The sequence below is a fragment of the Melospiza melodia genome, chromosome 14 (genome assembly GCF_035770615.1).
Source record: "Melospiza melodia melodia isolate bMelMel2 chromosome 14, bMelMel2.pri, whole genome shotgun sequence".
In the NCBI taxonomy this organism is placed as follows: domain Eukaryota; kingdom Metazoa; phylum Chordata; class Aves; order Passeriformes; family Passerellidae; genus Melospiza; species Melospiza melodia.
Genome location: NC_086207.1, coordinates 19,538,196 through 19,559,266, shown reverse-complemented (window position 1 = coordinate 19,559,266; position 21,071 = coordinate 19,538,196). Strand labels below are relative to the sequence as shown.

General features: G+C 48.8%; 2 protein-coding genes across 2 annotated transcripts; both read left to right on the top strand.

Annotated features, from left to right (window-relative positions):
- Positions 1 to 793: 793 nt before the first annotated feature.
- Positions 794 to 6,547, top strand: IL12B (interleukin 12B). The gene is made up of 6 exons (XM_063169091.1): positions 794 to 878; positions 1,809 to 2,096; positions 2,782 to 2,893; positions 3,773 to 3,966; positions 4,687 to 4,832; positions 6,428 to 6,547. The coding sequence occupies exons 1-6, from the start codon at positions 794 to 796 to the stop codon at positions 6,545 to 6,547; spliced, it is 945 nt and encodes a 314-aa protein (XP_063025161.1).
- Positions 6,548 to 14,485: 7,938 nt separating this feature from the next.
- Positions 14,486 to 19,183, top strand: LOC134424908 (ovomucoid-like). The gene is made up of 4 exons (XM_063169083.1): positions 14,486 to 14,599; positions 16,617 to 16,648; positions 17,752 to 17,879; positions 18,711 to 19,183. The coding sequence occupies exons 1-4, from the start codon at positions 14,551 to 14,553 to the stop codon at positions 18,754 to 18,756; spliced, it is 255 nt and encodes an 84-aa protein (XP_063025153.1). The 5' UTR covers positions 14,486 to 14,550; the 3' UTR covers positions 18,757 to 19,183.
- The last annotated feature ends 1,888 nt before the right edge of the window (positions 19,184 to 21,071 follow it).

The following is a 21,071-nucleotide window of genomic DNA, read 5'->3' as shown; positions in this document are numbered from 1 at the left end:
CCTGCAGACAGAGCTGGGCACTGAACCCAGCAGGAATTTTGCCTGGAATGGTTCACAAGCTCAGACTGTGAGAGCTCAGGAGGATCCCAGAACCAGGAGCAGAACTGGAGCTGGCCCAGCTCTGCTCTGGGCACTGGCCCTGCTGTCACCTGCTCAGAGATGGAGACAGCGCCCAGCAGAACCTTCAGCAGCTCCTTGGGCTCATCCTCAACCCTTTGCTTTAGTGGAACTGCTGATGAGCTGGGCCAAACTGGGCTTTGGGTGGGTGGAAGGTGATGCCTTTGATCCTTCAGGGCAGTGCCCTGGCCATGGGGAATCATGGAATCACTGGGGCTGGGAAAGAGCTTTGGGATCCACAGCCCAGGCTGTGCCCATCCCCAGCCTGTCCCAGTGCCACCTCCAGGGGTGGGGATCCAAACCTGCTGGGCAGCCCCTGATCCTTCATCCAGTGCCTTTTCCTTGGGATTGGCCTCACTGGACCAAGCAGGGCTTTTCCTGCACGAGGAGCATTTAACAAGGGACCAGCCCAGAGCCACTCACACAATTCCCCTGGAGTGATTCCTTCTCTGAACTGCCTTGGCATCAGAATCCCAAGTGGATCAAAATCAAGGCTCCAGCTCAAATCTGAGATTCCCTTTTTAAGGGGAACCCGGAGTTCTCAGAATGGGAAGATGCTCCTCAGCTCACTGGACTCATTTTGTGTCCTTGTCACCCTGCCCAGCCCCAGCCTGACTTTGGAGCACACTCAGCCAATCTCAGTAAAGTTTAATAATTGTTTTTTTCTCCCCTACAGATGTCTCACCTCTTCTGTGCCTTACTGTCCCTGTTTTCCTTTGCTGCCCTACTGGAAAGTGCCCAGTGGAAATTGCAGGAAAATGGTAAGGAAATCTCTGCTTAGACCTAAAACTTTGGAATTATAATTGTGGCCACTAGCACAGGATCTGTGAACTCCAGTATCTTAGGCTAAGGCCATATGTTTATTTCTTTGACCATAATTAATTGGAGTTCATGGAAAAACATTTAAAAGTCCTAAAATGTCTTCCAACAGCGTATTTGCAATATTTGCATTAGCAACTGTTTTATTTCCTATTCCTTCTCCTCATGTTCAAAGTCTCAGTCACACAGCCTGGATGCAAAAACTGTGACTAAGGGAACAGCCCTAAAAAAAAAACAAGGGAAGAATTAGTTGTGAAAAAGAAAATATATTTATATATTTCTGAGTAAAACTTAAAACCTAGAAATAGTTTATCAACCTCTCTGGTAAAGATATAAATATAAATAATAAATATAAATAATAAATATAAATAATACATATAAATAATAAATATAAATAATAAATATAAATAAACAAAATTATTGTTTATTACCTACCCTACATTTTCACAAATGTAAATCCATTTGTGAAAATATAGGGTAGGTAATAAACAATTATTTTGAATAATTCATCAGAAAATTGGGCTAAATTCAGATTGTCTTCTCTTTCAATTACTTATCTTCACATTAAAAAGAATATTTATCCCGGGGGTTCCCTGGCAGGGATTTGATGCTGAAAGCAGCAAATCTGTTACTCTCAAGCATTGAGAGTAAACTCTGAGTTTGAAGATTCCCTTTGCCCGTGTCCAGAGGGAGTTTGGGAGACTCCTGAACGTCCTAGAGCTGAGCGTTCCCTGCCAGTTGGGATGCCATGCTGGACAGGTTTCTCAGGGTTTCTCCTCTGTGGAAAAGCCTCCCTGGGGAGCTCAGGGGCGCAGGCAGGGCTCAGCCTGGTCAGTGTGAGCAGCTCCTGACGTCTCCTCTGCCCTGCCCAGTGTTTGTCATCGACTCGCGGTGGGACGCCGAGGCCCCGGCCACCGCGGTGGAGCTGAGCTGCAACAGCCCCGAGGAGGCCGTGCTCTGGAGAAAGGACTCCAGCCCCTTCCAGGAGGGGAAGCAGAGAGGGAAGACCCTGAGGGTGGCAGTGAAGGAGCTCCCGGACGGCGGCAACTACAGCTGTGTGAGCCAGGAGAGCCTGAGGGTGCTGAGCTCCAGCCTGCTGCTCATCGCCAGGATCGGCCCTGACGGGACCATCCTCAGGGACATCCTCAAATCCTTCCAGGGTACGGCCCCAGGGCTAGCATTGTCCTGCTCAGCTTGTGGGAATGGCCTTGCAAAGGTGCTCTCTGTGCTGGCAATGCCAGAAAATCATCCCTCCTGTGGCTCTGGGCAGTGCAGCGCAGGAACTGGGGCCATGGGATTTATTTGGGATTCTCCAGGCTGATAGGGTGGAGGGATGGGAGGAATTCCTGGTTTGGAAAATCAGGGCTATGTGACAGGACACAGGGAAGGGCTGGGGCTGGGCCAGGGCAGGGTCAGGGTGGATTTTGGGAAAGGTTCTTCCCCCAGAGGGTGCTGGCACTGCCCAGGCTCCCCAGGGATGGGCACAGCCTGAGGCTGCCAGAGCTCCAGGAGGGCTTGGACACCACTCCAGGGATCCCAGGGTGGGATTCTGGGGCTGTGCAGTTGCACTCCATGATCCTTGTGGGTCTCTCCAGCTCACGAGATTCCAGGATTCTGGGATTTGGCAAACCTGGCCCAGGTTTGAAGTGCTGCCACTTGGGCCTCTCCATTCAGGAGACAAACCTGGGATGTTTTGCATTTTCTGCATCAGCCTCACTCATCTGAGTCTCGTTTTTGAGTCCCTCATGGTGCTGGCAGGGAATCTGTGAACTCAGGAATTGTTTCTCTCTGCCTTGGCCATTTTGGCAAACAAGAGTAAATAACTCCCGATTTCTGTCTGTCTAGAGCCCAAAACATTTTTGAAGTGTGAGGCAAGGAACTACTCTGGAGTTTTCACATGTTCCTGGATGACAGAAAATAATCCACATGTGAAGTTCACCATCAGAAGCCTGGAAGGGTAAGAGTTTGTACTTCCCTTCACAGGGCAGCCCTTGGTGTTATTCTGTGTAGGATTTCAGGCTGTTAGGGGCAGGCAGATGGGGGGAAATCTCTTTTCCAAGTTTGAACATCCCCAAAATGTTTTGAGTCATTACTGGGACAAAGTTAACTTTGAAAGGCCATGGAAGTCACTCAGAAATTATTAAAGCCTTGAAAAAGGAATGAGTCCAAGTGGGCTGGAGTAGCCACTGGGTAACTTAAGCAATAGCAAAAGAGTCGGTGCAGGGCAGAGAGGAAGTGGAGCCAAGGCAGAAAGAACCACAGCTCCCAGGGCAGGAGGAGTGGGAGGCTGCCCCCACTGCAGAGCACATGGCCCCGACAAGGCTGGGCTGAGGAACCCTGCAGAGACCTGTGCTGGGAACCCTGGGGGGATTTCCTGCCTCCCACTGCCCCGGGGCTTCTCCAAAGCAGGGAGTGCTCCAGCAAAGGTCACCCCAGCCGGCTGGAGGAGAAACAGCTGGCTGAGAGCAAAACAGGGCCAGCCTCAGGTGGTGCTTTGCAGCTTTTGGTGTTTGCCCTCCAGTGGAGACCCCTCAGGCCTCATTCCTTCAGCAGGGTTTGGGAGAGGGCAAAGGGACTAAAGAGGAAACTGGAGCTTGCCATGGGATGGTGGAAGTGGGAGATCCTGGTTTAGGTTTAAATATTAATTCCTGCTGCTGAGGCTGAGAATTGCCATTAACCCATCCCACAGCACTGGGAGTGTGGCAGCTCCCACTGACCCTTTTCTGCAGCGGACAGACTTCAGGCAAACCAAAGCATTTCCTCAGCAGTGCTGCTGCTGTGGCAGCCACTGCCCGGACAATCAGCATTCCCTGAGCCTGCCCCTGCTCTGTTCCAGCCCCCAGGGAGATGTGTCCTGCAGCAGCCCCGTGGCTGTCACCGAGGGGGCCCTCACCACCTACACTGCCCAGTGCCACAAGGAGAACTTCTGTCCCTTTGCTGAGGAGCACCAGCCCATCGACATCCTCCTGGAGGCCATTGATGAGGTGTTGTATGAGAACTACACCGCCAGCTTCTTCATCAGGGACATCAGTGAGTACTCAGCAGTGGGGGCTGATTCTGGGCTTTGTTTTGTTGGGAGTCAGGGCTCAGCCCAGCCCTGGGAATCCCTGCCCCGTGCTCTGTAAATGTCCACCAGGCCCCAGTTACAGGAACAGGGGATGCCAGGACAGAAAAGGATGAGGAAGTGAAGCAGCAGCATCTTCCTGGCTTGTGACCTGCAGTACCCCAACACCCACAGGTCCCTGAGTGTCCCCAAAGGATGGACGAGCTTGGGAAGGGCCAAGGCAGAGAATAATCCAGCAGGCTCCTCTCTGAGAGCTGCTCAGGCTGTGGGTGTTTCCCTCCTCAGCCATTCCCACATGGGCAGCCAGGGCAGGTTCACAGACAGGCACAGGAATGAGAGGGCTCTGAGTGTGGCCACAGGGCACAGGAAAATGAGACAGCATCCCACAGAAACAGAGCTTTTCCTAAATGCATCAATGGTCAGCAGGTGCTGAAGATATTCCTGTGTGACCAGCAGAGCCCTCTGCAACCCTCCAGGCCAAAAAAAAAAGAAGGATCTTATCCAGATTGAGTCCAGGAATGTACTTAATTTTCCATAAAAAGCACCCAAGGCAGCTATCACAGCTCAAGGCTGCTTCTCTCTTAACCCTGAGGCTCCCAAAGCTCATTCCCATAAAAGTCTCACCAGTAACACGCCAACATTCAGTTGTGAACATGAATTAATCCCCTCTGTGTTTTCTCCTGCAGTAAAGCCTGACCCCCCCCAGTGCCAGCACGTGGCCACCAATGGAACAGTGACCTGGACCTACCCCAGCACCTGGAGCACCCCAAATTCCTACTTCCCTTTGACTTTCAAGGTCAAAGTTAAAAGCACAAGGAGACACAGATACCAGGTAGAAACACAACATTTGAGACACAATTTTCTTGCCTGAACAGTGGAAATAATTTTTGTATGCAAGAATAATCAACAAAAATTTAAAAAATGGTGCTGAGCCCCAAAAGTGGCAAATTGTATCCTGGCAGAAAAAGCCTTTCCCAGGTCCATGAGCAGGAAGATCCTTGAGGCAGCTGAGGACAGAAAATCCTGTCCAGCATTGCATGGTTGTGTTTACTAATTCATGAGGAGGCTATGCAGGGCCTCATGAGGGAAAATCCCAATTTCCAAACCCAGAATTCCAGGATCTGTGACACAAATTTCCTCCTGTGTTGTTCATGGGCAGCCAGCAGCTGTCTGGGCAGCTCAGGCTTTATAGGTGAATTGGAAATCAGAGCTCAGTGACTCATCTGGAAGCATTTCTATGGAAATCTGGTCTTTGCCCCCTGATTTCCAGTTAATTAATGGGATTAATTAACTGTCTCAGGGTTAAATCTCCAACGTGTGCCCAAATTACCTCAGACACACAATGGCCTGCCTTAGAGGCAGCGTCTACAATAACAGAGCTTTTCCTAAATGCATTCATGGTCAGCGGGTGCTGAAGATATTCCTGTGTGACCAGCAGAGCCCTCTGCACCCCTCCAGGCCAAAAAGCGAAGGATCTTATGCAGATTGAGCCGAGGAATGTGCCTAATTTTCCATAAAAAAGGGAAAGCCTCTTGCCCACAGGGCAGCTGGCAGTGCCCAGTGCTGCCCTTCCTGGGTCCAGCACTGCAGGCTAGGCAGCAGGAAGGGTTATCCCGGGTTAGGAATGGTTATTCCGGGGGAATCCAAAGGCACCAGGGGATGTTTCCCGCTGGGATGTGTCCAGCCCGTCCAGCAGATGGGGCCGTTCCCCCGGGCTCGGTCCCGGCTCCTGGAGGTGAAAATTCCTGCAGCCCTTCGGGAGGGGCTGGGGGTGCTCCTGAGCAGGAGCAGCCTCTGGATCTCGGGGCTCCTGCTCTGGGAGAAGCAGGAAAAAGAGAAAAACCCAGATTAACAAACCACCCCTTTGTTTAATGAGTGTTGGCTTTGGGGTTTGGGTCATTTACAGCACCAAGCTCAGGGGGTTCGGGTCATGTAGAACATCCAGCTCAGTGGGTTTGGGTCATGTAGAACATCCAGCTCAGAGGGTTTGGGTCATGTAGAACATCCAGCTCAGTGGGTTTGGGTCATGTAGAACATCCAGCTCAGTGGGTTTGGGACATTTAGGACACCAAGCTCAGTGGGTTTGGGACATTTAGGACACCAAGCTCAGGAGGTTTGGGTCATTTAGGACACCAAGCTCAGTGGGTTTGGGACATTTAGGACACCAAGCTCAGTGGGTTTGGGACATTTAGGACACCAAGCTCAGTGGGTTTGGGTTATTTAGAGCACCCCCTTCAGTGATTTGGGTCACTTTGGGACACCCCCTCAGTGGCACCTGAGCTTCCCAGCTCTTTCTGCTGAGCTCAAGTTCTCCCAAGCCCCGGGACTTTGGGGCCTTTGGGACCCCAGGCTCTGGTGGGGGCTCAGGACCCTCGCTGGTGCCCTGTGGGGGTCCCGTCCCCCCTGAAGGAGCTGTGCTGTCCCCAGGTGTACGACACGGAGCAGCAGTCGGTGCAGCTGCCCCCGGGGCCAGCTGAGGTGTGGGTGCAGGCCAGGGACCGCTGCTACCTCAGCTCCTGGAGCTCCTGGTCCTCGCTCTGCAGGTAAGGACCCAGCCAGGCTGGGCAGAACCCAGAGTTCTGAAGGAAACCCACGTGGAAATGACATTTCTGATGTTATTTCACAGATAACCTGCAAGGAGGGTGGTACAGTGCTCCCAGAGAAAGCAAAGAATGAATTAGCACAAGAACAGAAGCACAATTAGAAGAGAAATTTCCATTTGAGATTCTTAAGAAGCCATAACTTTTTTATTTTTTGTGACAGTTGAATGTGGTCCTGACTTTGGCAGCTTCCCAGATTCAAGTTACACTTTTAGCATCCATCATGTTACATGAACATGATTTTGACATGTTGCTGGCAGCTATTATTGTATGTCCTTATATGATTATTGCGCCTTTATTTACTGTATGTCCTTATATTATTATTGTGCCTTTGTTTATTTAATATTTATTTATTTATATGCTATTTATCTATTCAGTATTTATTTAGTATTTAATAATTCTTTATTTAATTTTATTTATTTATTTATTTATTTATTTATTTATTTATTTATTGGCTTTGCAAGGCCAGTGGATGGCAGTTGCTGTTCAAACCACTGCATGTGTTAACTTATTTGGAAAGTCACTTCCTGAAAGAACTGTTTAAACCTTCCATTATTTAATGATTTGTTTGTTTATTTGATATTAATTTGTATTTTTTTTTTTCTGTGGGGACAAGCACAGCAAGCCCTGGCTGCCTGAGCAGCTGGGTGTGGGGTGCCCAGGCCACCCTCACCCTCCAGGACATTGGGGTAGAGAAGGAACTGCAGCAATTGCAGAGCCCTGGGGATGGCTCCTGCTGCCCTTGCCAGCTCTGTGTGCCCACAGCTGCTGATGCCCAGCTGGGGAGCTCTCCATGAGGGATCCGTGGAGCACTGGGAGCACTGGTGTGAAGGCAGCTCTGAGCCTCCAGGAGCTGCATTTCTCACCTCCCAAAGAGCCTCCTCTGCTCCCACTGCTGGGCCCTTTCCTGATCCACCTGTGCCCAGGGCATCTCCAGCTGTGGGATTCAATCGAGCTGTGCCCAGGGCATCCCCAGCTGTGGGGTTCAATCCAGCTGTGCCCAGGGCATCCCCTGCTGTGGGATTCAATCCAGCTGTGCCCAGGGCATCTCCAGCTGTGGGATTCAATCCAGCTGTGCCCAGGGCATCCCCTGCTGTAGAATCCCACAGGAGCAGCACAGGGCACAGTCAGGACCCCCCCAAGGCAGCTGGGGCTGCACCCCGGGGTGTGAAACCCTGCAGAGTGTGTGTGAATGTTAATGATGCCATGAAATCAGATTTTTAGAGCAGAGATTTCTGTAGCCCACGTTGCCAGTGTGCCCCACCCTGTGTTGGTGTGTTCCCAGAACCTCAGGGAAACTCCTCCTGGCACAGCCAGGGCCCAGCTCTGGGAGGGAGCAGAAGCAGGAGTTGAAAGTTTTGTATTTTCCATGGAATCCTGGTATTGTTTGGGTGGGAGGGACCTTGAAGCTCATTTATTCCAGGGCAGGGACACCTCCCACTGTCCCAGGGTGCTCAGAGCTCCACCTGGCCCTGGGCACTGCCCGGGATGGATCCTTTCCCAAAACACTGAGCCCTGACTTCCAGGAGGACAAAATACTCTGAAATATCTTTGAGGATTCAGGCCTTAGCCTCTGGTACAGAATCACTGACATGAAAGTCTTCCATTGCAACCATGTCTTTGCCATGGGTGGTGATTTAAGATATTTAAACACTGAAATGTGTGAAGTATCTGATATTTCAGAAAACTGCTGATAATTTATTTACAAGTCCTGTTGGTATTTATTAAGTTTACATGTCTTATTTTGGCTAGAAAGGCAACTTATGTGCTTGTTTACAAAGGAGCTAATAATAAACACACCTGAAAACAAGAAAATTTGGTTTATTTGTGGTCTTTCAAGAATGGTTTGTGTCAGTATTCACTTTTGTACCAGAGGATCAGACACTATTTCCGTCTCAGTGTCTGCAGGGCAAATGAATTATTACTAATTAATAACACCAAATTCCCAGCCTGTAAAAGTGCAGAGATGGCCCAGCCAAGGGAGCAGGGTGTGCCAGCAGCACTGCCTGCAGGAGGGGAGAGCTCTTTGTGCTCTCCAGCTCTGAACTGAACCCACCTGCCCCAGATCTGAGGTCACAGAACCCTCCTGACCCTCAGGGTTTCATCCTTGGCACCCTTGAAACCAATCCCTGAAACCTCTCCCGAGCTCGGGCCCAGCCCAGTCTCCATTCTTGGAATATTCAGCTAAATTTTAAAGCCTAAATTGATCTTTGCCTTTCAGGATTGCCTTTCTGTGGCAGAAGATGAGAGAGGCTTCAGGGGGAAGGCACTGGCTGGGTTTATTCAGGAAAATAACAGAGCTGAGCCTGGAGCTGCCCCTCTCTCTGCAGGAATCAGCTCACTGGCAGCTGGCTGCTCCCTAGGGCATAAATTGGCTTTGATCCCCAGTTTTCCATTCCCTGGGCCTTCCATGGATCCAAGAGCCTGGGAATGTCTCCTGTGGAATTGTCAGGTTCCCATCTCTGCCTAGATTGGATAAAAAGCAAAAAATATTCCCTGTGGTGGCTCCACACGCAGGAGATCACTTCCTAACATGCTCCATCCATCCAAGAACATAACAATTGATGTGTCAGTCAGCCCCTGGGCTTCTCTTCTTTCTTTCCTCTCCTTTTGCACTGTAAATTATCTGGAAACCTCTGTAAAGTGCACAGACTCAGGCTGCACAATGTACAAAATTCCTCCCCCTTGCCCAAAAAAAACCCCTTTGGACTGCAAAATCTGAGCTTCTGACATCAAATTTTAGATCTGATTTATTCCTGAGAGAGGAGAGTCATTGACAGCATAAACCCCAGATTTTTCTGCTTTTTTTCCCCGCTCCTTTTCCCAGGCCCCACCGTTGCCTGGGAAGGGGCAGCTCCTCCAGCTCTCCCTTCATCCCCATCACTCACCCCTGGCTTTGGGCTGGGTACCACACCTGCCCTGAACAGAGCCTGACTAATTCCCCCCAGGCCTTTCTGTGGGTGCTGCTGGCCCAAGGAATGCTGCCAGATAAAGACGCCGTGTCCTTAATGAGGCACTAATTGGTCACGGTAGGAATTTGCTGTTCTCCAAGAGCTTCAGCCCCTGAGCTGGGCAAGCAGGCACTTGCTGAGAGCAAAAGGGGGAAAAGCTAATGTTTAATTGGGGGTTCTGGGGGAGAACACAGATTTCAGCTCCAAATTCTTCATATCCACCCCTGCTCCATGCTGGTCTTCCTCCCACCCCTCTTCTTTGTAAGTTGTAGCTTCTCTTCTAGAAAAGTTTTATTTTTAATAAAGGGAAAACCAATGCACATCCTCCAACCCTGCTGTGAGCCATGAAAACATTTCTTGAAATGTCACTTTGATTGACTTTGGTGTGACAGAAGGGCAAAGTCCAAACACCAGGAAATTGCATCTTGAGGCGATTTCAGATCTGTCCTTTTCAAAGCCCATTCCGTGGAGGTGTTAAACCATTAATGCTTTGTTTTTGTGAAGAATCAGCTCAGAACATCAATGGGTTGATGTCTTGTGAAAGCTGAGCTAGAACAGAGACCAGACAGAGCTTCTAAATAATAGAGCAGGGATTTATTAGAAGGATCTCTTCCATGGATGCACCTTGGGCAGCACAAGAGCCCAGCCAGGCCAAGATGACCCAAAATGGTCCCAAAATGCACAACTGCTCCAGGGTCTCTCACTTTGGTAAGTTCTGCTCCATTTGCATCTTGGTGTTAATTGTCCAATTCCAGCTTTAGGTTATCAAGTCCCATCCTTCTTGTTTTTCTCTCTCCAGCCCACGGGGTTTGTGCTCCTGGGCTGAGATTTGGATCATTTGTCCTTGGTGCCCAGCTGGAGCAGGAATTGTTTTGTGTCCCTGCTCTGTGCACAGAGCTCACCATCCCCTGATGTGAGCCCAGACCCACACACTAAAGCAGCACAGAATGTGAAAAATAGAAAAGCTGAAACCTGAGGCATCAACAGGACACAGGAATCACAGGATCCCTGTGTTGCCTGCAGGATACCGGAACCACTCCTGGCACTGTGTCCCAAAGAGATCAGCAGGGACAAGGGAAACAAACATCAGCTCCAGCCTTTGCACAGCCTGCTGGGTTTACTTTTAGCTTCTGAGACAACACATGAGGCCTTCAGCAGGGCTCTGGCCTGGCCTGACACCCCCAGTGCTGAAGGAAGGCTGTGATCTCCCACAGGGGTGGAAACAGGGAACTCACTGATGCCTTCAGGGGCTGCCTGGAGCAGAGGCTGGGCAGAGCTAAATGAATAAATAGACTTTTATTAAAAGCCCTTTACAGGATCCACCTTGGGCAGTGCAAGACCCTGACCCAGATGGATCCTGGCCACGAGTTCTCACACTTTGATAAGTTTGGGTCCATTTCCATGCTGGGGTTCGGTGTCCAATCCCAGCTCCAGGTGATGCAGTCCCACCCTCCCAGGTTGCTCCCCTCCATTCCCTGTTGTTTGCACTTCTGGGGCTGAAGCTGCAGCGGTGTCCTTGGTTGTGGGGCTGGGAAAGGATTGTTCTGTGGGACTGAGCTGGGAGCAGAACTGCTGACACTTTATGTGGAGTGCAGAGTCACACACTAATGCAGCGCAGAGTCTGGGAAATAGGAAAGCTCAAACTGAAGGCATCATCTCCTTTCCCAGGCAAACACCCAAAGGCTGTGGCACAGCCTGAACAAAGGCAGCCCTTGCTTCTCAAACCCTGCATTGAGCAAGACTTCAGAATCTGATGCTTTAATTGCACCTGGGCGGACAACCCTGAGCCACCCACCCTGGCTGGGGCTGGGGATGAGCACGCCGGGGATACCAGGGAGGGGAGGGCCCCCGTGACTGCTGCAGCCCTGGCTGGAGCCTCCCTCCTGTGACAAAGGGGCTTTTTCACCTTTCCCACGTGCTGCTCGTCATCTCTGTGGATGCCCTGCATGGGAGGCTCTCCACGCACGGGTGGGAGCAGGTTCCTCCTCTGGAATGCAGCCAGGGAACATCCTGCCATGCACTTAACTCGTGACCTGCTGTGGCAGCATTTTTGGCATCCCAGCGGTGCTCCAACCAGGCCTCCAGAGCTGAAAGCAATCTCAGATTTGGAATAAATAGTAATTGGGAAAATTTTCTTACCCTCAGAAAAATGCACACTAATATTTTAGCACATGTAACACTGGAATTGCTTTTTCTGTTTCAACAGATCAACTTGGAGGGATAAGAATTTGGGAAAAATCCAGGATATAATGGCAAAGGTAGAAAATTACAGGAGTTCCACAATTAACTTACAGGTTTGCTGATGAGGGCAAAATTGCACTCACAATTCTTCAATATAAACAATTTATTTACCATATTATCTTAAATTTCAGAATGAGTTCAGCAATTATTCCTTACTCACCCAGCTTTGGGAAGCAGCTGTTCCTATACACATCCCAACATTTGTTTTCCAAAGAACTTTTTTTCCATGGTGGCACTTCATTGCCCATGTTTGCTTTGTCAAACGTTAATTTATGAGGACAAAGACACCGCAAGGTCCCTGAAAATGCCAGCAACACTTGACATTCTGCAGTGGGAATGGCAGACCCAGTTCCACTGGGACGGCCCACGAGGTGACCTGGCTGCCCACACCCTCTGTGGCCCCTTTAGGACAGACCCATTTTCACAATCTCTGGGATCTCTGTGGGTAACCTGCCTCCATGGCTGACTCCTCTCATGGTTGTGAAATTTGTTTTGCTCCCATCTAATTGGAATTTCTCTCCCTGCAATTTGCTCTGTCCCCTCTTCCTTTCACTCTGCAGCTCCAGGAGGGCTCTGGCTCCCATGCTTTGTGTTTCCTCCCTCTCCCAATGGAGCCAACCCCTTCTCCCAAGTTTTCCTCTGAGTTTCACCCCCTCGGCACCTGGTGCTCCCCCATGGGCTCTGCGCCAGCATTTCAGTGCCTTTCCCTGCCAGGGAGCCCAGAACCGTCCCAGGGCAGCAGCTGCAGCCTCGCCAGGGACACCTGGGGAATTATGGACTGAAATTCAAGTGCTGGAAAATCTCCCTCCATGAACTGGGCAGGAATTGTGTTCCCTGAGAGGGATGGGATGGGATGGGATGGGATCCAGGGGATGGGATGGGATCCATGGGATGGGATGGGATCCATGGGATGGGATCCATGGGATGGGATGGGATCCATGGGATGGGATCCATGGGATGGGATGGGATCCATGGGATGGGATCCATGGGATGGGATGGATGCTGGGGCTGCATGCCCGGGGACACTGGGAGCCCTGGGCTGGGCCCTTTCCTCATGGATCAGGGTCAGGATCTCCAGCTGCAGTTTCAGTGCCAGGACAGCCCCGGGGGCTGTGTGTGCTCCAAACCCTCCGGAGCAGGAGGAATTTCCGGCACACTTTGGGTTCTGCTCCTGTTTCCTAATTGCTCATAATTGTCCATCAGCCACGGACGTGTCCTGAATCCTCCCCACGAGTTCCTGCAAGCTCCTTGCCAGGGTTTTCTCCAGAAAAGCTCCCCAGAAATCAAAGTCACTGACAGCCCCAAGCAGGGGGGTCCAGACCAAGGCCAGAGCAAACCCCACCCTGCCTTTTGTCCTCTCAGCCCTGCAGGAACACATGTCCAAATTAAGGAAAAAGAAAAAACTGAAGGGCGTTCAAAAGATAAAATTCCAGGCCTCCAGCTCCAACTGGATCTTTGCTCATCCTGGAATTTGGATTTGATGGCATTTATGTTTTTTGTCCTGTTAAGGGACAAGAAATTCAACATTTATTGATTACCTATATTCTTTAAAGACAACATTTTTCATATCCCTCTTGGGATGAGTTAGGGGGGCCCAAGGCTTACCTGACCTATTGAAATCTTTTCTGTAGGAGCCTCCAGGCCCTTTTTTACTGGAATGAGCACCTCTGGCCCCAGTCCTGCACAAAGAAAGGCCTGGGCTGCCCTGCAGTGAGGGAATCACTGAAATACTGGGAATTGAGGTGGTGGGCAGGGATTTTTCTTGTTGAGATTTTTGCACATTTAGATGGTAAATCACTGAGAATGCAATTCTGGAAGGAGGGATTGAAACCAAGCTGTCCCCTCCAAACTCCACATCACTGTGGATTTATGAAAGTGGAGCCCCAGACCTGAGTGTCCCATGGGGACCTTGCCATAAAAGACAGAAATTGCTGCTTTTTGGTTAAGCCACCAATAAATGCGAGTTTGTTAAAGGAATCCCTCCCGCTGTGTGGAAACAGAGAAATGGGAGCACAGGAACCTCCCCTGTGTCCAAGGCTGGGCAGGAGCTCAGGGGATGCTCAGGGATGGGAACTCCTGTCCTGTCCTGGCCAGGCAGTGCCCTGGGCTGCTCTGCTGCCCCTCTCCCAAAACATCGGTTCTGACCCCAAAATGGGCATGTTTGAAAGGAAAAGGAGCCCTGGGGATGCTCTGGGCTGGGTGTGAAGGGTTTCTCTCCCTAAACATCACTTCTGACCCCAAAATGGGCACATTTAAAAAGAAAAGGAGCCCTGGGGATGCTCCGGGCTGGGTGTGAAGGGTTGCCAGCAGAACACAGATTTCCCAGAGCAGCTGGAGGGCTCAGTGCACGGCCACAAGCAGCTCAGCTCAAACCACAGCTCAGAAGCAGCTCCAAAACGCCCCAAAGAATAAGAATTAAGCCCTTCTGGGATGAATGCTTTGGCAAACACCCAGCCAGGATGATTCTTCCCTGGGAACTGCATTCAGCTGTGAGTCCCCACGGCAGTAGCAGAGCAGGCAGCCCTGAGTCAGCCCTGGCTGCTGGGGCTGGAACAGTTAATTGCATGAGGCTGGGCTCCGTGCAGGCAGGACCATCCCTGCCCCATCAGCAGCGGGACACGCAGCCCTGCCCGTGCCAGGACAGCCCTCCTGCCCTGCCCTGCCCTGGGCACCTGCAGGGCATTGCATCACCAGCCTGGCTATAAAGGTGCCATGGCCACGCTGAGAGCCCTGGCGCTCTGCAGGCTTGGGGACAGCCATGAAGGTCGCCCTGGTGCTCCTGGCAGTGGCAGCTCTGTGCCTGGCGTGTGAGTAACCCCCGGGCTCCTCAGCTGGTTCCTGCACTGGGTGGGAGGGAGGGAGAAAATGGGATTTTCTGGCTAAAATCCTATTATTTAGCACCATAATAGCTTAGAACCCAGCTGGGGCTGGGGTGGGTGGGAGCTGCTCCTTGCTGGGTGTACTCGGAGATCTGTTCTGTGGTGCCTCAGAACCACCTGGTTTTATCTGTTTGTTTTAAAATTTCCATCTGAGAAGGGAGCTTGGAGCTGGTGAGGTCCTGCCCTGCCAAGCTGACCGAGCAGGGGACAGCTGATGATGCTCAGGCCACATAAAACAGCTGGGAATGCTTTTATAATCTTATTTTCCCAGGCTGCAGGGAGATTTGAGGGACATGTTGCTCTAAAAAAGAGGGATCTGGGAGGAATTTCTTCAGCCTTTACCTGGCAATTTTATTTTTACTAAAAACTTGCAGTAAAAATGTATTTTTAGAGAAAAATAAGTGCATTTAAAAAGACTGAAAGACTCCACACCTCTGCAGGTAGTATAGAAGTTTAAATGCATTTTGAACATTAAAGATGCAAAATAATGCAGCATTATGAAACAAAACAATCTTTTGAGTAGCTCTGAAGAAGCTGCTTTGAAATTTGTCTCAACCCCAAAATTTTTATTAGAAACAGAAGTTTAAATGAAACATGGTGGAAATAATTCATTGTGTTTCACTAACTGCAGGGAAATAAAGAAATGTTCCTTCCATTAGAATTCCAGGAAATCTCTTCCTTGAACTTTCTGGTTTATCTTGTCTGCTTGAAAACTTCATGCATCAGCACTTTCTGAGCCACACCTTTATTGCATTCACTCCGTTTGCAGAGCGGCTCCCAAAAGTTCACCAGAGAAAAAATCAGATGTGAAGGGTTGGGAGAAGAGGAATAAATCGAATCCAATTCCAGAACAATGAAATCTCAGTCAGCCTCTGGTGACAGAGATAGAAACCTGACATGGAGCTTTTTTTCTGCTCATTTTCTTTACACTGAACAACTGTATTTGATGTGAGGGTGTAAACAAGTTTATGAAAGGAAGTTTTTGTGCAAAGTTTAACCTTCGAAGATCAAAAAAAGCCAAATTTATTCCAAAAGACAATTATTAGAGCTCTGCTCCAGAACACATTTGGAAAGTTTAACCTTTAAATATTAAAAAAAAAATCCAAATTTAATCCAAAAAGCCCAAGTGCTGGAGCTCTGCTGCAGAACAGATCCCTGCTCCTTCTGCACAGAAATCTCTCCCTGGTACTGTTACCCCTGGAAGGCCCAGGATGTGATTATGGGACAGCAGCGGGGCAAACACATTCCTGAGGAAAGCAAGGAATGTGTCAGCAGCGTGGAGCCACGCCAAGGAGCTGATTGCTTTGTGGGAGGTGTAATTAGCATTGTTTGCAGGGAGCTCCTTGAAGCCCCACCTGAGGACAGGGCTCTGCTCCAGAGGAATGAGGTAAAAATAGGAGCCAGCCACCTTAAAATCCACATTGAAACAAGGGAAACACTTCCTACATGGGATTATGAGCCAAATTGTATTATCGCTGTTATTTACAGTCAATATTGTATTTAATTCTCATTATTGACAGGAAACACAGATATAGAAGGGATTTGTGGTTTGTTCACAGCCACATGCAGCACTTGGTAAACTCAGGATTAAACCCCAGTCATGCTCAACCACCAGTTAATCCAGGACAATAAATATAAAATAACATGTTGAACAGTAAATATAATATTGACTGCTGGGCTGCCAGAGGTTTTGTGGTGAACAATGGCTCCATTCCCTCCTCCAGCAAAGGCTGTTCCAGCAGGTGACAGAAGTTTCTAAGGTAAATAATGCACCAAAACCCACTTGGTCAATAGGGTCTGACACCTGGGCCTCACTGAACACTGCACAGCTCTCAATATTGACATTGAAGGAGGTAAAAGATTCAGTGCTGCTGAGTGAAATCATCCTGGTTTGCACCTGAGTGTTCATTAACTGTGCATTTCCATTTTCTCTTTTGGGATTCAGTTTCCACTGCAGATGCTGCCACACAGAATGAGGTGAGTGATTTCCTTTTTCCTAAATAAAAATATAGACTATGAGATAAAAAATTATAATATAATAATAAGGTCAGAAAATAAGCATGATAAACTTTAATTAAATGCTGCCAATTTATTGAGGTTTCAGTCAAAGTTCCTGAGCTTGGGATATGGGGTTTCCATAGAGTTGTTCTGACAGCTTCCAGATGTCTTTACCTGTTTGGCATTATGGGCAAGAAATTAGACAAGGAGAAATTTTAAGCCAGAGAAATCTAGATTTTTTTTTTTTTAATTATTTAATGATGACCCTATAAGGATTTTCTGATTAGTTTTAGCTCCTAAATCAGGTACCTGGAGATTTTCACTCTCTGAGTACTCTGGGGTCAATGTCTGGAAGAAGGGGGGAGGTGGGAGTCCATCCCTGAAGGGTCCAAGGAAGGGCTGGATGTGAATTGATCCCACCTGGATTTACTGATTGTTGTGACCAGATAATAAAATCCCCACACTCTGCTCCTCTGGGGCTGTGCTGTTCCTGCCCATCCCTGTCACATCAGCCCCACTCTCGCCTCTGAGCAGAAATATTTCATTTCTGGGGCTTAGCCTCTGCCCAGAGAGGTGGTGCCCCCTCCCTGGCTGTGCTGCCCCAAAATTGGATATATTCATGATTTCTGTACATGGAAGGTGTGTCACAGTAAAGCAGACAGGGCTCCGTTTCTTCATGCAGAAAATGCCAATTTTTATTCAGTTATCTCATATTGATAGGAATTCAAAAGGCACTGTGTTAAACTCCATTGGATAACAATACACTGTCAGTCCATTGGTCAGTAAATGGAATTTTGTGCATCCATCAAACCTCTTTATTCTTGGATTGTTTACATATCTTCCTCACTGATTCCCATTGCACCAATTTCTTGGTTTTGCAGGTGCAAACTTATTTTTCTCACCAGAATAAATTGTTGTGCTGACTTTTCATTCTTCTGATTTTTCTCACGGGAACAAGCAGATTGAGGAGCTGCCCCCAGCCCCAGCAGCAGGCCTAAGCCATGATGTTATAAATCCTTTATTTTGTGAGCTTTTTCCCCGTGAGGTCAGGGGTGTGAGACTCAGGGCTGCCCTCGTTGCAGGTGGACTGCAGTGAGTACAAGAGGCTGGAGAGAGGGAGGCCCATTTACTGTGAGAGGCTCTACCAGCCCTACTGTGGCTCTGATGGCAAAACCTACAACAACAAATGCTCCTTCTGCAAGGCTGTGCTGTGAGTACTGAGCTGCCACGGGCTGAGCAGCTGGGATTCCCACCCCACAAACTGCTGGGCTTCTTTAGGGTTGGCACTTCTCTGCTCCTGTGCTTTACCTTTACACCATCATTGTTCCTCCCACTGATAATGTCCAACTGATCTAAAAAACAAATGATGGTGATGTTTGGGTGAGAACTTCCTATTCTGGTAGGAAGTGTAAAATAGGCAACTAAAAAATGACCCAGATATTCAGGACTGAACTTCCTATTCCAGCAGGAATTGTGGAGTTGGACACTAAAAAGTTACTTGGATATTTGTGTGTGCAACTTCCTATTCCAGCAGGAAATGTGAAATTGGACACTAAAAAACAACACGGATATTTATGTGAGCACTGTCCTATTCTGGCAGGAAATGTAAAATAGTGAACCAAAAAATGACCCAAATTGTTGTGTGAGCAACTTGCAGCAGGCACTGTAAAGCTGAACACTGAAAAATGATTCCTGTTTGTGTGAGAAACTTGCTGCAGGTGCTGTAAGATTCAGTCACTAAAAAATACTCTGACATTTGTGTGAGCAGCTTCCTATTCCAGCAGAAACTGTGAATTTGGACAGGAAAGAGTCCAATGAGCAGCAGAGACCTGACAAAGCACCAGCAGGTCACACAAAAATTCAGAAGTGGCGTTGGCAATGTTTTGGGTTTTTGGATGAAATGTGTAATTTTGCAAGGAAAGCTGTTTAAGGATAAGTGCCCCGATGTGTGCTGTGAATGTTTCGGTGTCTCCCCTGTCAGCAGAGGGTTCCAGAGGTTTGGTGCAGTGCTCTGTGTGCAATGCCGTGTTTTCCCTTGCAGGAGGAGCAGAGGGGCCCTGCACATGAAGCAGGCAGGGGCGTGCTGAGGGAGCTGTGCTGAGGGCAGCTCCCCTCTGCCTCTCCTGCCTTTCCTCATCTGCCCTGCCGAGCCCAGCCTGGCGAGAAGAGCCAGCTCTGCCGTCCTGCTCCGGAGCTGGGGCTGACCCTCCTGTCCTGTGCCTTCACCAGCCCTTCCTTGGATGTTTGTCTCCGTGGCTGGGGTTCAAATCCCCTGACAATGCCCCCAGTCTCCCCACCTCCTTTATCAAATGTTTTCTTTCCTTTACCCAGAAACTTTAGCAGATATTTTTTTTTTCCTAAAGGTTTTCAGCTTTCCCAGGCACTGCTCTGACTCTCCCAGTTTTGTAGTTGAATTTTAAGTGCTTATTTTTCATCCCTTTCTGTACAATTCTGGTTCCTGTATGTTGTTCAGCTACCCAGCATGCTTGTTTATTAAAATAAACCTTCACTCTTTTTTTTTTGTCCATGGTGAACTTTCTAGAGAATTTATTGCATCCAAGACTAACAAGTATTTCCCAAATTACAGAAAACTGCAGTGGAGCAGGGCTGAGTCCAGAGGTAAAAATCCAAAGCTGGGATACAAAAGCTGTATATACTGGAATTTACCCTCCAGTCTGGCTCTATTTTACTTTAAATGAGACCAATCTGGTAAAATGTAAGACTGTAGCAGTCTGTTAAATCCTGTCATTTAAATGGGAACATTCAATAATCTTTTCACTTGACAAATTTCAGAACCTAAAGAAATTTATGTCCTGCTCTTAAATTCTGATTATCTTCACTGTTAAAGAAATTTATGTCTTTTACTCAATACTTGGTCATGGGAATGTATTTTCCCAGAATTAAAATTGTGAATGATTGACCTTATTGGAGGACAATTTTGGAGCAGGTGGACACAGAACAAATCCAGCCCTATCCTTAATTCTGTTTATCTGGAAACCAGGTCCCAGCAATTAGGCAGCAAGAATGAAAATGAGGAAGGTAATAGAAAAGCTCCTCATAGTTCAGAGGCTTCAGTAAAGAAGTTCCTAGAACAGATCACCTTGATTAAAAGAGATAAAAATGAGAAAACACAGGGAATCTCTGAGGTTTCCTCATGGTGTCAGAAAAAGCTGATTTGTGGATATTTGCTGCCTTCCAGCCTCATGGATATTCCCATCCTCTGCTTTTTGTTGGGATATTTAATGGGCTGTGCTTGTGCACCAAACCCAGGACACCAAAACTCTCCTGCAGCCCAGGAGTGATGCAAGGAGCTGCAAGTCAGAGGTGTAAAGCACCGCTGCATTTCCCTGGCCCTGCAGTCTGTCCATGTCTGATCATTCCTGACACGGAATCCTGGGCAGGAGCAGCAGGAGAGCAGGACCTGCCCACCCGGGACCTTCTGCCCACCCGGGAGCTTTCCCTCAGCCCAAAGCTGGCAGAGCCAGAGGCACAGCAGCTCCTGCCACATACCAGAGCACAGAACATCACCTGCAAACTGGTGCGAGTGACACCTGGGGAAAATGCTGGAGAGGCTGGCCAGGCCGGCCAGTCGGGTCTGTGGGATGGAGCAGAGCCATGGAAATGTGGGCAAGGGAAATGAGCAGAGCCTGAGCGAGCTGAGCTCGGGTTCTGTGAAACAGAAAATAAAATATTGGTGTGGAACAGGAAACAGAACAGATCCTGCACTCAGGGAAGACCAGAGTGCAAAACTCTGCCCTGGAAGGGTTCCTAAATACCTGGTGTGTCTTTATAACTGATGTATTTACAGCTGAGGGACAAGGAAAGGTTTTCCTGAGGTCCTACAAAACATTTATTTTGTTCTAAGACAAAAGGTGATGAAATCTGGAGATCAGCCAGTGGGATCCCTGCAAAAGTACAGCCAGTGCCTGAATAAAGCTGGCTGGGGTTAGCACAGCACCACTCTCACCTGTGCTCGTGCACCTGAGGCCTTTGGCTGCTCAGATCTTCTCTTAGAAGCTTTAATTTTGGAACACTGAGGTTCTGCTCCCTGCAGAATTAATTGTTGTGTAATTAATGTCTCCTCTGGTGATCAGGAGTGCCCAAGGATGGAGCTCTGGGACCGTGCGAGGGTCCCTGCCCATGGCAGGGGTGGGTGAGACCTCTGAGGTCCCTCCCAGCCCAAACCATTCCATGATTTACCATCAGCTGGGATGGAGAACATTCATTCCCTCAGAAGGTAAAAGGTTAAAAACATCTCCTAGGGATGCTGCTAAGCACTGACAGTTTGTGGGGTGCAGAACTTGGGTTTTTAAAGGAAGGCATTAATCCCTCAGTCCTTTTATTTTTGATTCAGCAATACTGTGTGGGAGAACCAGGGTTCTGAAACCTCCCTGAAGTACAA

Bases quoted from the DNA above. Each gene is read 5' to 3' on its own strand.
- IL12B (XM_063169091.1), top strand. From the start codon at position 794: ATGTCTCACCTCTTCTGTGCCTTACTGTCCCTGTTTTCCTTTGCTGCC. The intron at 2,097-2,781 runs GTACGGCCCCAG...CTGTCTGTCTAG, and splicing joins CATCCTCAAATCCTTCCAGG to AGCCCAAAACATTTTTGAAG. The intron at 3,967-4,686 runs GTGAGTACTCAG...TTTCTCCTGCAG, and splicing joins CTTCTTCATCAGGGACATCA to TAAAGCCTGACCCCCCCCAG.
- LOC134424908 (XM_063169083.1), top strand. From the start codon at position 14,551: ATGAAGGTCGCCCTGGTGCTCCTGGCAGTGGCAGCTCTGTGCCTGGCG. The intron at 14,600-16,616 runs GTGAGTAACCCC...TTTGGGATTCAG, and splicing joins GGCAGCTCTGTGCCTGGCGT to TTTCCACTGCAGATGCTGCC. The intron at 16,649-17,751 runs GTGAGTGATTTC...CCCTCGTTGCAG, and splicing joins ATGCTGCCACACAGAATGAG to GTGGACTGCAGTGAGTACAA.